This window comes from Pantherophis guttatus, chromosome 2, assembly GCF_059756535.1.
Source record: "Pantherophis guttatus breed Tessera chromosome 2, ASM5975653v1, whole genome shotgun sequence".
Classification (NCBI taxonomy): Eukaryota; Metazoa; Chordata; class Lepidosauria; order Squamata; family Colubridae; genus Pantherophis; species Pantherophis guttatus.
In genome coordinates, this window is record NC_142064.1 from 288,734,969 (window position 1) to 288,747,171 (window position 12,203).

Below are 12,203 nucleotides of genomic sequence, written 5' to 3' on the forward strand. Positions count from 1 at the left end.
TTCGGCTGCCCTGCTGGGCTGCTCCTGCTTGACAGGGGAGGGGGGAGGCCCAGATCTATGGAGCACTCCTCTGCCACCGGCCTGCCAGGGCCCCTTCCTCAGCAGCTGCCAGTGTAACCATGCCACTTCCCCTGCCACTGCATTCAGGCTGCTGAGCACTGTCCTGCACATCTACTCTGCTGCAATTCTTTTCGTTGCATTAAAAATTACTAACACACTAAACCAGGGGTCTGCAACCTTAAACACCCAAAGAGCCATTTGGATCTGTTTCCCACAGGAAAAAAACCACTGGGTGCCACAAAACCTGGGTGGGCGTGGCCAACTCCATGTCACTCATTCCCCCAGTCTCATGACCCTTTAGCCATGCCTACCCAGCAGGTCATTAGGGCAGACAACCAGTTATTATAAACAACCCCCGGGGAACAACAAATCCCCCTGCCCCCTCCCTTTATCTTCCCCTCTCTCCTCCCCCTCTGTATCTCTCTCTCTCCCCCCACCCTGTACCTCTCTCCCTCCCTCTCTCACTCTGTATCTCTCTCTCCCCCCATCTTCCCTCTCTCCCCTCTCTGTATCTCTCTCCCCCCTCTGTATCTGTCTTTCTCTCTCCATCCATCTCTCCCCTCTCTATGTCTCTCTCCCCCATCTCCCCCCTCTTTGTATCTCTCCTCTCCGCCCTTCTTCCTCTGTATCTCTCCCGCCCTCTCCCCTCTCTGTATCTAGTCTCTCTCCTCCTCTCCTCTCTATCTCCCCTCTCTGTATCTCTCTCCCCCTCTATCTGTGTCTGTCTCTCTATCTCTCCCTCTCCCTATCTTTCCCTCCCTTTCCCTCTCTCTCTGTATCTGTCTCTCTATGTCCTTCTGTCTGTCTGTGTGTGTGTATATCTGTGTGTGTGAGCATGTTCGCACCCAGCAAGTTCTCCTTGGAGCTCTTCGCTACTCCTTTTTGTTCTTCTTGGCAACTTGCATCCTCCTCCACCTCCTCTCGCAACACCCTGGCTGGCTGTGGCGGGGCTGGGAGCATGCGCACGAGCGGGAAGAGCCACCTCAAGCGGCTGGGCCTCATCATGAGGTAAAATTTCTGGAATATCCATGGATTTCAGCTTTCCCTCCATTTTGGAACTTTTTTTCTTTTTTCTTTTCCTTCACAGTCTTTCCGCAGGCACAAAAGACGGGGTCACCCAGGGTGTTCATCCGAAGAGGCTGGAGGGGTCTCTGCCTTTTCTGCTTCCCCAATTTGCTGCGAGGCTGAGGAAATAATTTGGGAAGGGCATCTGTATGTATTGAATTAAAGAAATAGAAAACAATAATTTTCCTCATTGTGGCTTCCCTTCCTGTGTCCCATCTTTCTCTGCTTCAGGCTAGCAAGACCCAAGCTGTGTTTCCCAGAGAGCCTCCTGGTTCTTCTCTTCTGACAGGATTTGGACCCTTTTGAAGCCTCCACAGACGGTTCCTGGACAGGAAGGAGAGGAAGATGGTGGAATTGCTGCCTCTGGAGACCAAAAAGCTTTTCTTGGGCAGGGAGGCATTGAGAGGGGCCTTTTCTCCTACTCCCATGCCCATCATCCCTGCCCTTCCCTCAGATGCGCTCCTCTTTCCCGCCCTTTTCAGGGAATCCTGTAAATTTATGGAAAATCCATTAGAGGGCGCATTCTGCCAAGAGAAGAGAACACGAGGCGCTTTCCCATTGGGCCACTGGAGGGCGAAAGACACGGCTGCCTTTGTAGAGGAGGCTTGGAAGGAAATGACGTCACACAACCTTGCTGCTCTAGGAGGCCGCACTTGTTTTCCTTAATCCCTGGGGCTCCGCAGGAGGCGGAGGACCTGCGGGAGAGTCTGGCGGGGGGGGGATCAAGACGTGCCCTGGGTAAGTTGGGGGCTCCTACCGGGCAAAGGGAGGCGGAGGAGGGAGAGACCCTCGCCCAGCCCTCCTCCGGCTTCAACTCCGGGTCCCATGCTCCCCAGCCGCCCCGTGTCCAGGGAGAGCCCGAGTGGGGGGAGGGGAGGGTCGGCCTTGCAGAGACCCAGCAGGAGAGGAGAAAAGCCGGGCGAGGAGGAGGCAGGATTCGCACCAGGCTCCCTGTCTCCGGAGGGGGAGAGAGGCGGGGCGGCCTCTCCAGCTGCCTCCTTCCAGGCCCTGCGCTGGGCTGAGTCTCTTGGGGCTCCGGGGAGGTTGAGTGAAGGTTGTTCAGTGGCTGAATTCAATTTCTAATTCTTGGTATTTATTTTTCTTTCCATCTCAGATACACAAAGTCGAAACCATTTGAAATCCTTGCAAACCAAAATTTTCTCTGGCTGGGAAAAAAAAGAGCGGAATCCCTTGGAGGGATCAGTCCTGCAGCCCCAGAAATGGTCCCGTGAAGGAAAAAGCATCTGGAGACCCACCAGAGTCCTTGGAGCCATTTGCAGTTGCTCTGCAGGACAGAGAAAGGATGGAGACACAACCTTTTGGAAAGGAGGGAGCCGGAAAAGGCCCTTCAGCTGCTCAGCCTGGGAATTGGGGGAAGCTCTGGACAAGGACTGGGCAGAAGTTCCTGAAGGAGGAAACCATCCTCCCTTCAGAAGTTCAGCCCTGGAACTTCATCCAATACCAGGAGGCTGAGGGTCCCCGAGGAATTTGCAGCCAACTCCATGACTTTTGTAGGCGATGGCTGAGACCAGAAAAGCACACCAAAGCCCAGATGCTGGACCTGGTGGTTCTGGAGCACCTCCTGTTTCTTCTGCCCCCAGAGATGGAGGGCTGGGTGCGGGAATGTGGAGCAGAGACCAGCTCCCAGGCAGTGGCCCTGGCTGAAGGATTCCTTCTGAGCCAGGTGGAGGAGCAGAAGGAGCAGGTGGAGTTGCAGGTGAGACACTTTAGGGAGCTCAAAAGGAAATAAAGAATGTGTTTGAATACTTCACCCCTCCCTCCCAAGCTTCTCTGACATTCATAATATGTCCCACCAATTCTTATAGTATATTGTTCCACTGTTTTCTCACTCAGTGTCACTGATGGATATTGGGGACTTTGAGGTTGCATTCCGAATATAAGAATGCACTTCATGTCATGTGGTGTACATTAATTCTGCTTCTTTTTTCCTTCCTCCAATTTGAAGTGCTGCACTAGGGAGATCAGAGATCCTGAGGGAAAGAAGAATCCATCAAATCCCCCTCAGAAGCTATTTTTCAGGGGGATCCCTTGGGACAATCAAAGTCAGGACACTTCAGGAGGTAATCGAAGATCCTCTGATTTCCCAGAGAGATCCCATCTGTCTTACCTTCTTCTCTTCTGTAGTATACCTCCTCTTATTTTGTTAAATATGCATTTTGAAATTATTCCTTACAGAGAAACAAAGCATGAAGTTTTCGGGTTTTTACGATGCAGCTCAAACTGTGATTGAACCTCCAAATCAAGTAAGAAAGGGAAAAGTTATTAGATTTCTATTCTCCTTTCCTTCAGGAAGTGAAGCGGGTATGCAGAGTTCGCTCTCCTTCTATTTCCCTTCCTTGTTTGGCCTGGATTCTTTTTATGTTCCTGTGCAACATGGACACCATAATAGCAGGTTCAAGTTACTTTCAACCAACATAGCTTCCTCTGTAGACTATGAGTTTACAAGAAGTAATTTTTTAAAAGTGGTTCAAGAGGTAGAAATAAACGTATCACAGTGGTAGTAACTGCTAGAGACCCATTCTTTTTGCAATTGTTTGACTTGGAGTTGTGCAAGGCTAATGAAAAATAACTAATTACTCATATTGCCACTTTACCATTTTAAAAAAGCCTTATTTATGACCAGTTATTCAAAAAATAAGCAAATCATATTAAAAAATAAAGCAGAATTTTAAAATCCAAAGAGAATGGCCACACAGAGCATGCAATCACAGTACTTTGGGCTACAAAATAATTTCCAATCCTCTGATTTGTGCCTGGATTAGGAGATCAAACATTCCCACTTTGCAAAGGTTTAGAAATGGCCTTCGCAGAGAATTTTCTCTTCTTTGGTTTTCCCATTCAACTAATAGCTCAGACTACTCGATCAATAAATGATATATAAGTTGATCCAGAAGTGGGATTACTTTACTGAAAGGCATTGAAAGGTCTGCAGAATCAATCAGCTTGATAAAAGTTGCCCCAAATATTTCTTCAGTCAAACAAATTTTGAGAATTGTCCATATTAAGTTTCGGTTTTTTGTTTTTTTTTTTAAATTTGATTTATATGCCACCCTTCTCCGGAGACTCAGGGCGGCTTACAATGCGCTAAGCAACAGCCCTCATACTTTTGTATATTTATACAAAGTCAGCTTATTGCCCCCACAACTGGGTCCTCAATTTACCTACCTTAGAAAGGATGGAAGGCTGAGTCAACCTTGAGCCTGGTGAGATTTGAACCTGCAGTAATTGCAGGCAGCTGGTGTTAATAACAGGGTGCTTTAGATCACTGTACTTCCAAGGCTCAAGACTTGTGTGACTCACAGCCATTTAACTTGGTGCAAATCTTTGCTTTGGGAATTTGGGAACAATGGAGCAGAATTGGTAGAGATCTTGGAGATCTCCTAGTCCAAACCCCTTCTCAGACAGGAAGCCCTTTGCTTCTTGTCCTGCTCTCAAGTACTTTGGAGAATAAATTGGCCTCCTCTTCTTTGTGGCAGCCCCTTAGATATTGCCACACTGCTACCATCTCACCCCTCGTTCTTCTTTTCATTGAACTAGATATACCCAATTCCAGCAACCGTTTTTTATATGTTTTAGCCTCCAGGACCCTAATCATTTTGGTTGCTCTTTCTAGAGTCTCAAGATCTTTTTTACATCGTGGTAATACTGGATGCCAAGTGCTGTCTTACCAAAGCATTATACACCGTTGATTTTCATTTTGTTAGATGAGGCCCAACCTGTCGATACTTCTATATTTCGAGCTTATCTTCTGGAGTATTGTTATTCCTGTCAATTTAGTCTTGTCTTCAAATTTGAGGACTTCCCCTTCTATTCTCTTGTCTAAATCATTGATTAAGATGATCAGATACTGCAAATCCTCCTGTTCTATTCTTTTTTCCGTGTTCAGGAGAGTCTTGTGTCCTTCGAGGAGGTGGCTGTGTATTTCTCTGAGGAGGAATGGTCTCAGCTGGATCCTGACCAAAAAGCGCTGCATTCGGAAGTCATGCTTGAAAACCATAGGAACATGGTCTCTCTGGGTAAGAGTTCTCTAGTCCCCAGTCAGAGAACTCAAGAAGACAGATTATATTTAGTTTTTTTATTTTAAAAAATCATTAATCCAATATTATTTCCTTGGAGGGAAAAGGAAACAAACTGGTCTTCTCGTACTCCAAGAAAGGAAAGAGGTCAATGTCTCTTTGTTTAAATTCTTTCTTTGAATGAGGTGTGCCCTTATGTGTCCTCTGGAGGTCATGTGAGAGGGATTCTCTCAATTCAAGAATGAAGGCCTCATGCAATGTGACTCAGTGTATCCTAGGGTATAGGGAATACCTGAGTTACCACAGTTCACTTAGCGGACATTATGATTTACCCCTCTCAGTACTTTAGACCCAGTCCTGAAATTACGAATGTTGCACCACTATAGCTGTCCATAGTTACGAATGACAATAGAGGTGCTGCAACATTCGCCCTACTTATTCCCCCACCCCACCCTGCCAAGACTTAGCCTGCGACAATGTAGCGAGCTATCGGTTCCTTTGCCTGCTTTGGTACATTTGCAAAAAATATAGGGCTAAAGTGGTGAGAAACCTTGCACTACTGATCTTGTGTGATCTCGTACTATAGTACATTAGGCCTCTGTTCTCTGCTAACTGAGGCCTGCACAAGATCCGGGGCAAAAGGCTTTGCAAACATTTTCAATGTCAAAGTCATTTTCAAAGACTTTTCCCCCCGATCACCACCACATGGATTCGTAACTGACAAACCAACCACACTCAATGTGTAGTTGTCAATGGAACTTCATTTACATGGAGGGAAGTATGCAATGGGATAGCCCAAGTCTCTGTTTTAGGCCCAGTACTCTTAATCAGAGGTAGTATTCAGCCAGTTCGCACCGGTTTGCCAGAACCGGTGGTGGCCATTTCCTGGAGGTCAGAATACTGGTAGCGATGGCCGACTGGCCACGCCCCTGAACCGGTCCCCCTGTCGCTGGTTGCTCACCCCGGCCGACGCTCGGCCCGCCTCATCTGCGCAACTCTGACGGCTTCGGGAGACTCTAGCCCGGGTGGGGGGGTGGGGGCTGGCAAGCTTTTCAGTCCATCTGCTGATAGGAGCAGCTGACCCAGGTGAGCGGTGTCCACCGGGGAGGGGTGGCAGGGAATGGGGCCGCCAGGCCGACCACGACTCCCATGGGCCTCAGCAGGGGAGCGCAGAGTGCTGGGGCTGCTTCCGAGGAGGCGGCTGGGGCGGAAAGCCTCTTCCTCCTCTGGGCACAGAGTGGCTTTGTGGCCAGGCAGTCTCGGGGATGTCGGGGCGTCCCGGAAGGCCTTTCCGCACCTGCTGGTGGTGCTTCATGTTGCTGCGAAGCTTGCCGGGCTGCCCCCCCCCCACTGGGCTAGCATTTCCCGAAGCCGTCTGGCCCCCCTCCCCCACTTGGAGCTCCAAGTGGCAGGCTGTGGCAGGGTGAGCTCTCAGCACTTTTTCCAGTGGCGGGAAAATGTTCTGAGGGGGAATCCTCACTCACCTTTCACCCTCTGCCTGGAGCTCACTGCCACCGAACTTTCTTTCGCAAAGAACCCTTGCAAGCCAATGAGACTTTTGAGCAGTGAAATAGCCTTTCTTGAGCCTCCCAACCTTTCCAGTCTCAGCGCGAAGAGCGTTTACAAGCCAAGATTATTTCTTAACTCAAAACTGACTTTGAGTGGGATTTGCATATATATCTACAGGTGAAACTCAAAAAATTAGAATATTGTGCAAAAGTTCATTTATTTCAGTAATGCAATTTAAAAGGTGAAACCAATATATGAGATAGACTCATTACATGCAAAGCGAGATAGTTCAAGCGTTGATTTGTCATACTTTTGATGATTATGGCTTACAGCTCATGAAAACCTCAAATTCACAATCTCAGAAAATTAGAATATTGTGAAAAGGTTCAATATTCTAGGCTCAAAGTGTCCCACTCTAATCAGCTAATTAAGCCATAACACCTGCAAAGGGTTCCTGAGCCTTAAATGGTCTCAGTCTGGTTCAGTAGGAATCACAATCATGGGAAAGACTGCTGACCTGACAGTTGTGCAGAAAACCATCATTGACACCCTCCATAAGGAGGGAAAGCCTCAAAAGGTAATTGCAAAAGAAGTTGGATGTTCCCAAAGTGCTGTATCAAAGCACATTAATAGAAAGTTATGTGGAAGGGAAAAGTGTGGAAGAAAAAGGTGCACAAGCAGCAGGAATGACCGCAGCCTGGAGAGGATTGTCAGGAAAAGGCCATTCAAAAATGTTGGGGACTTTTACAAGGAATGGACAGAGGCTGGAGTCAGTGCATCAAGAGCCACCACACACAGACGGATCCTGGACATGGGCTTCAAATGTCGTATTCTTCATCAAGCCACTCCTGAACAACAAACAACGTCAGAAGCGTCTTACCTGAGCTAAAGAAAAAAAGAACTGGTCTGTTGCTCAGTGGTCCAAAGTCCTTTTCTGATGAGAGCAACTTTTGCATCTCATTTGGAAACCAAGGACCCAGAGTCTGGAGGAAGAATGGAGAGATGCTTGAAGTCCAGTGTGAAGTTTCCACAGTCTCTGTTGATTTGGGGAGCCATGTCATCATCTGGTGTTGGTCCACTGTGCTTCATTAAGTCCAGAGTCAATGCAGACGTCTACCAGGAGATTTTGGAGCACTTCATGCTTCCTACCACAGATGAGCTTTATGGGGATGCTGACTTCATTTTCCAGCAGGACTTGGCACCTGCCCACACTGCCAAAAGTACCAAAACCTGGTTCAATGACCATGGGATTACTGTGCTTGATTGGCCAGCAAACTCGCCTGACCTGAACCCCATAGAGAATCTATGGGGCATTGCCAAGAGAAAGATGAGAGACATGAGATCGAACAATGCAGAAGAGCTGAAGGCCGCTAGTGAAGCATCCTGGTCTTCCATAACACCTCAGCAGTGTCACAGGCTGATAGCATCCATGCCACGCTGCATTGAGGCAGTAATTGATGCAAAAGGGGCCCAAACCAAGTACTGAGTACATATGCATGCTTATACTTTTCAGAGGTCCGATATTGTTCTATGTACAATCCTTGTTTTATTGATTTCATGTAATATTCTAATTTTCTGAGATTATGAATTTGGGGTTTTCATGAGCTATAAGCCATAATCATCAAAATTATGACAAATCAAGGCTTGAACTATCTCGCTTTGCATGTAATGAGTCTATCTCATATATTAGTTTCACCTTTTAAGTTGCATTACTGAAATAAATATACTTTTGCACGATAATTCTAATTTTTCGAGTTTCACCTGTATATAGATAATTGTAAAGAAAGGTATTTTCTAGATATTTTCAAAGCTTTCATGACTCATGAATATAGAAATCATCATGTCTATATCATACCACTATAAGCATGCAAAATACAACATAATGGAATTTTGGAAACATTCAGAAGAATATTCGTTGACTTTCTACAGTTTGATCTTTTTCTCTAACCTTGTTATCGTTTTCATTTCTCTTTTCCTTTGAAGGTAATAATGGGCAGGAGAATCAAGATTCCTGTGAACTGTTCCAAGTGACCAATGCTAAAGATGAAACAGAGAAGTTTGGATTTCGAATGGAATTCGAAAGCCATGAGAGAAGCCAGTCAAATAATTGGAATCAGGATAACTCATATTCCACTGATGCTCCAATGCAAGACTTTCTTGCCCAACAAGAGAAAATAAGGAAAAAATATATTGGGAAAAGTGTAAATGAAGACTATTTAACCCAAAACAAAGGAAAAGATGCTATAGGATACAATGGACAAAATTACAATGGGACATTCATTTATTCTCTTGGAAATAACTTCTTTACATCTGAAAAAGTGATTCACACAAAAAAGGAGCCTTATGAATGTTTGGAATCTGGAAAACATTTTAGAACAAGCTGGCAACTTACTTCCCACGAAAGGATTCACACCGGGGAGAAACTGTGTTCAGAATCCCCTGTAGCCCAGGCAGCCCAGTCCCTCCAAGCAGCAGGAGAGAAACCCTATAAATGCATGGAGTGTGGAAAGACCTTTGCTCAACGCAGGTATCTTGCTTCCCATAAGATGATCCACACAGGGGAGAAACCCTATAAATGCATGGAGTGTGGAAAGACCTTTGCTCATAGAAGTAATCTTATTTACCATAAGATTGTCCACACAGGGGAAAAGCCATTTAAATGCATGGAGTGTGGAAAGACGTTTGCTCATAGAAGTAATCTTATTTCCCATAAAATGATCAACACAGGGAAGAAACCATATAAATGCACGGAGTGTGGAAATACCTTTATTTGTAACAATGGACTTAGATGCCACAAAATGATCCACACAAGAGAGAAACCATATAAATGCATGGACTGTGGAAAGACCTTTGCTCAGAGCAATGAACTTACTTCTCATAAGAGAATCCACACAGGAGAGAAACCATATAAATGCATGGAGTGTGGAAAGACCTTTGCTCATAGAAGTAATCTTATTTCCCATAAGATGATCCACACAGGGACAAAGCCATTTAAATGCATGGACTGTGGAAAGACCTTTGCTCGACGCAGGTACCTTGCTTCCCATAAGATGATCCACACAGGGGAAAAGCCATTTAAATGCATGGAGTGTGGAAAGACCTTTGCTCAACGCAGTTATCTTGCTTCCCATAAAAAGATCCACTCAGAAGAGAAACCATTTAAATGCATGGAGTGTGGTAAGACCTTTGCTCAGAATAGTAATCTTACTTCTCATAAAACGATCCACGCTAAGGGTAAAGTATATAGCAATAGCAATTCCACTTTAGACTTCTCTACCACTCCACAAAGCTTTATAGCAGTCTTTGAGCAGTTTACAAAGTCAGCATATTGTCCGTAGGAAGCTGGGTCCTCATTTTACTGACCTGACAAAGATTAAAGACTGAATCAACAATTAGCCAGTCAGGACCAAACTCCTGGCTGTGGGCAATTAACTTGTAGTAGTGCATTCTAACCTCTGATCCACCATGTCTATAGATTTTTATGTGTACGGATATTGTGCCTTTCTGATCCAAATGATTCCAGATTCAATCCAACAAAGTGAAGTTTAATGTGGAGAAAAGTAAGATTTTACACCTGGGTGGGAAACAGATTACATGAAACCTAGTTCAAAAACAGTAACTGAGAGGGACCTTGGGAGTCTGAAGGAATGGTCATTTAAACATGAGTCACTTGTGTGCAGCAGCAGCCAAAAAATCTAATACAATCCTTGGTTTGTATAAACAGACCACACTTAGAATACTGCATCCAGATTTGGTCATTACATTACAAAAAAGATGCTGAGACTTTGCAAAGAAGAGCAGCTAAAATGATTAAAGGCCTGAAGACTAAAACAAGAACTGTTGCAGGATTTGGGTTTGGCTAGACAAGAGAAAAGGAAGATTAGGAGTGATGGCAGTATTCCAGTACTTGAGAGGAGGTACAAAGAGGAGGTGGTAAATTTATTTCCCAAAGCACCATAGGGCAGGACAAGAAATAATGCATATGAACTAATCGAGGAGAGAAGCAATCTGGAATTAACAATCTTCCTTACAGTGAGGACAATTAACCAGTGGAACAGCTTTCCTCCAGACATTGTGGGTGTTTCATCACTGGACGTTTTTAAGAAGAGACTGGATAAGGACTTCCGGTGGCACCGCATGCGCTGACAGACGCTCCTCTCGGACCGTCAGCCCCGCGATTTCGTTAAAACCGCCAAGACAACGCAAATCAGCACCGCAGGCGCTGACAGACACTCCTCTCGGATACATTGTAAAAAAGTTAAAGCATTTTGGATTAAAATATGGTGGATTATCCAAGATATTCTTAAAAAGAAGATAAAGTTTACTTCACAATTGTTTTTGTTGGGTATAATTACAGATTGTACGGTTATAGAGACTAAATTGATTTTAAATGTAATAATTGCAGCTTGACTTTTGGTGGCCCAATATTGGAAGAAGGAAGATTTGCCTACTATTGAAGAATGGACATTAAAAGTAGCGAATTTGGCAGAAATGGCGAAGATTTCAGCATATTTGAAAGATCACTCACAAGAAAGATATATATCGGAATTGAGAAGATGGATTGATTATATTCAAAACAAATATCGGACTAAAAAGTATCAAATAGCTTATGAATGAACAGAAAAATTAAGAGTATTTATGTTTAGTTAAGTAAAAGGGGAGTTAAAGTGTGAAGGGAGGGATAGGAATCCTTAGTTTATTAGCTTAGTTTAGCATATGATTGTTAATTGTTATACCCTGTATTTTGTTCTGGGAAGTTCGGGGGGGTGGGGGGGGTAAGGAAGGGAGGGGGGAGGGGGAAATACTTGTAAAAAATTTTTTTCTTTTTCTTTTTCTTTTTGTAAAACACTTTAATAAAAAAAAAAGAAGAGACTGGATAAGTCACTTGTCTGAAATGGTATAGGATCTCCTCCTTGAGCAGGGGGCTGGACTAGAAGAGCTCCAAGTTCCCTTCCAGCTTGATTCTGATTCTGAACCCTCAATCCTCAATCCTTTCTTGTGATAACTGGGAAAGAAAACCATAAGGCCATAGGGACCTGATAAGTGGTCCTCAAACTTTTTAAATTCACGGTCCCTCTGTCTGTTGGGTGGCTGGACTGGCTGGGTGGGCGTGACTAGGTGGTCATGTTACTGGGTGGGTGTGGCCAATTTAACAGTCCATTAAACAATGCACACAAATTAAACTTTAATTTCTTTTGCTCCTGGGAGTGTTTTATTTGCTTTTGTTTGCATGTTGCTCTTTTGGTTGACTTTTCTTTTTACTACATTGTTTTTTCAGTTGTTTAGGAGTCTAGTGGTCGACTTAAGGAAACTCAGTTTTGCAGCAATTATTCTCAGCCTCAAAGATCTTACAATCAAGAAGTCTCTCTCTGTGTCTCTTGTCTCTCTCTCTCTCTCCCTCTCTGTCTATGTCTATATATCTCTCTCTCCCTGTCTATCTCTCTCTCTGTCTATCTTCTGGAGGTGGGGTGTGTGAAAAAGTGGCCTGTTTTTGGCCCTCCAGGGCATCTGCGTGCCATGTTTTTCATCTCC

The 12,203-nt window shown here is 44.9% G+C and overlaps 1 protein-coding gene across 1 annotated transcript; it reads left to right on the forward strand.

The window, feature by feature from the left end:
- The first annotated feature begins 685 nt into the window (after positions 1-685).
- Positions 686-10,545, forward strand: LOC117662553 (uncharacterized). The gene is made up of 6 exons (XM_087884876.1): positions 686-1,863; positions 2,240-2,842; positions 3,092-3,206; positions 3,322-3,389; positions 5,033-5,162; positions 8,655-10,545. The coding sequence occupies exons 2-6, from the start codon at positions 2,429-2,431 to the stop codon at positions 10,007-10,009; spliced, it is 2,082 nt and encodes a 693-aa protein (XP_087741002.1). The 5' UTR covers positions 686-1,863; positions 2,240-2,428; the 3' UTR covers positions 10,010-10,545.
- The last annotated feature ends 1,658 nt before the right edge of the window (positions 10,546-12,203 follow it).

Excerpts from the sequence above, each read along its gene's own strand:
- LOC117662553 (XM_087884876.1), top strand. The coding sequence starts at position 2,429 with ATGGAGACACAACCTTTTGGAAAGGAGGGAGCCGGAAAAGGCCCTTCA. Across the intron at positions 2,843-3,091 it reads AGGAGCAGGTGGAGTTGCAG|TGCTGCACTAGGGAGATCAG; the intron begins GTGAGACACTTT and ends TCCAATTTGAAG. Across the intron at positions 3,207-3,321 it reads AAGTCAGGACACTTCAGGAG|AGAAACAAAGCATGAAGTTT; the intron begins GTAATCGAAGAT and ends TATTCCTTACAG.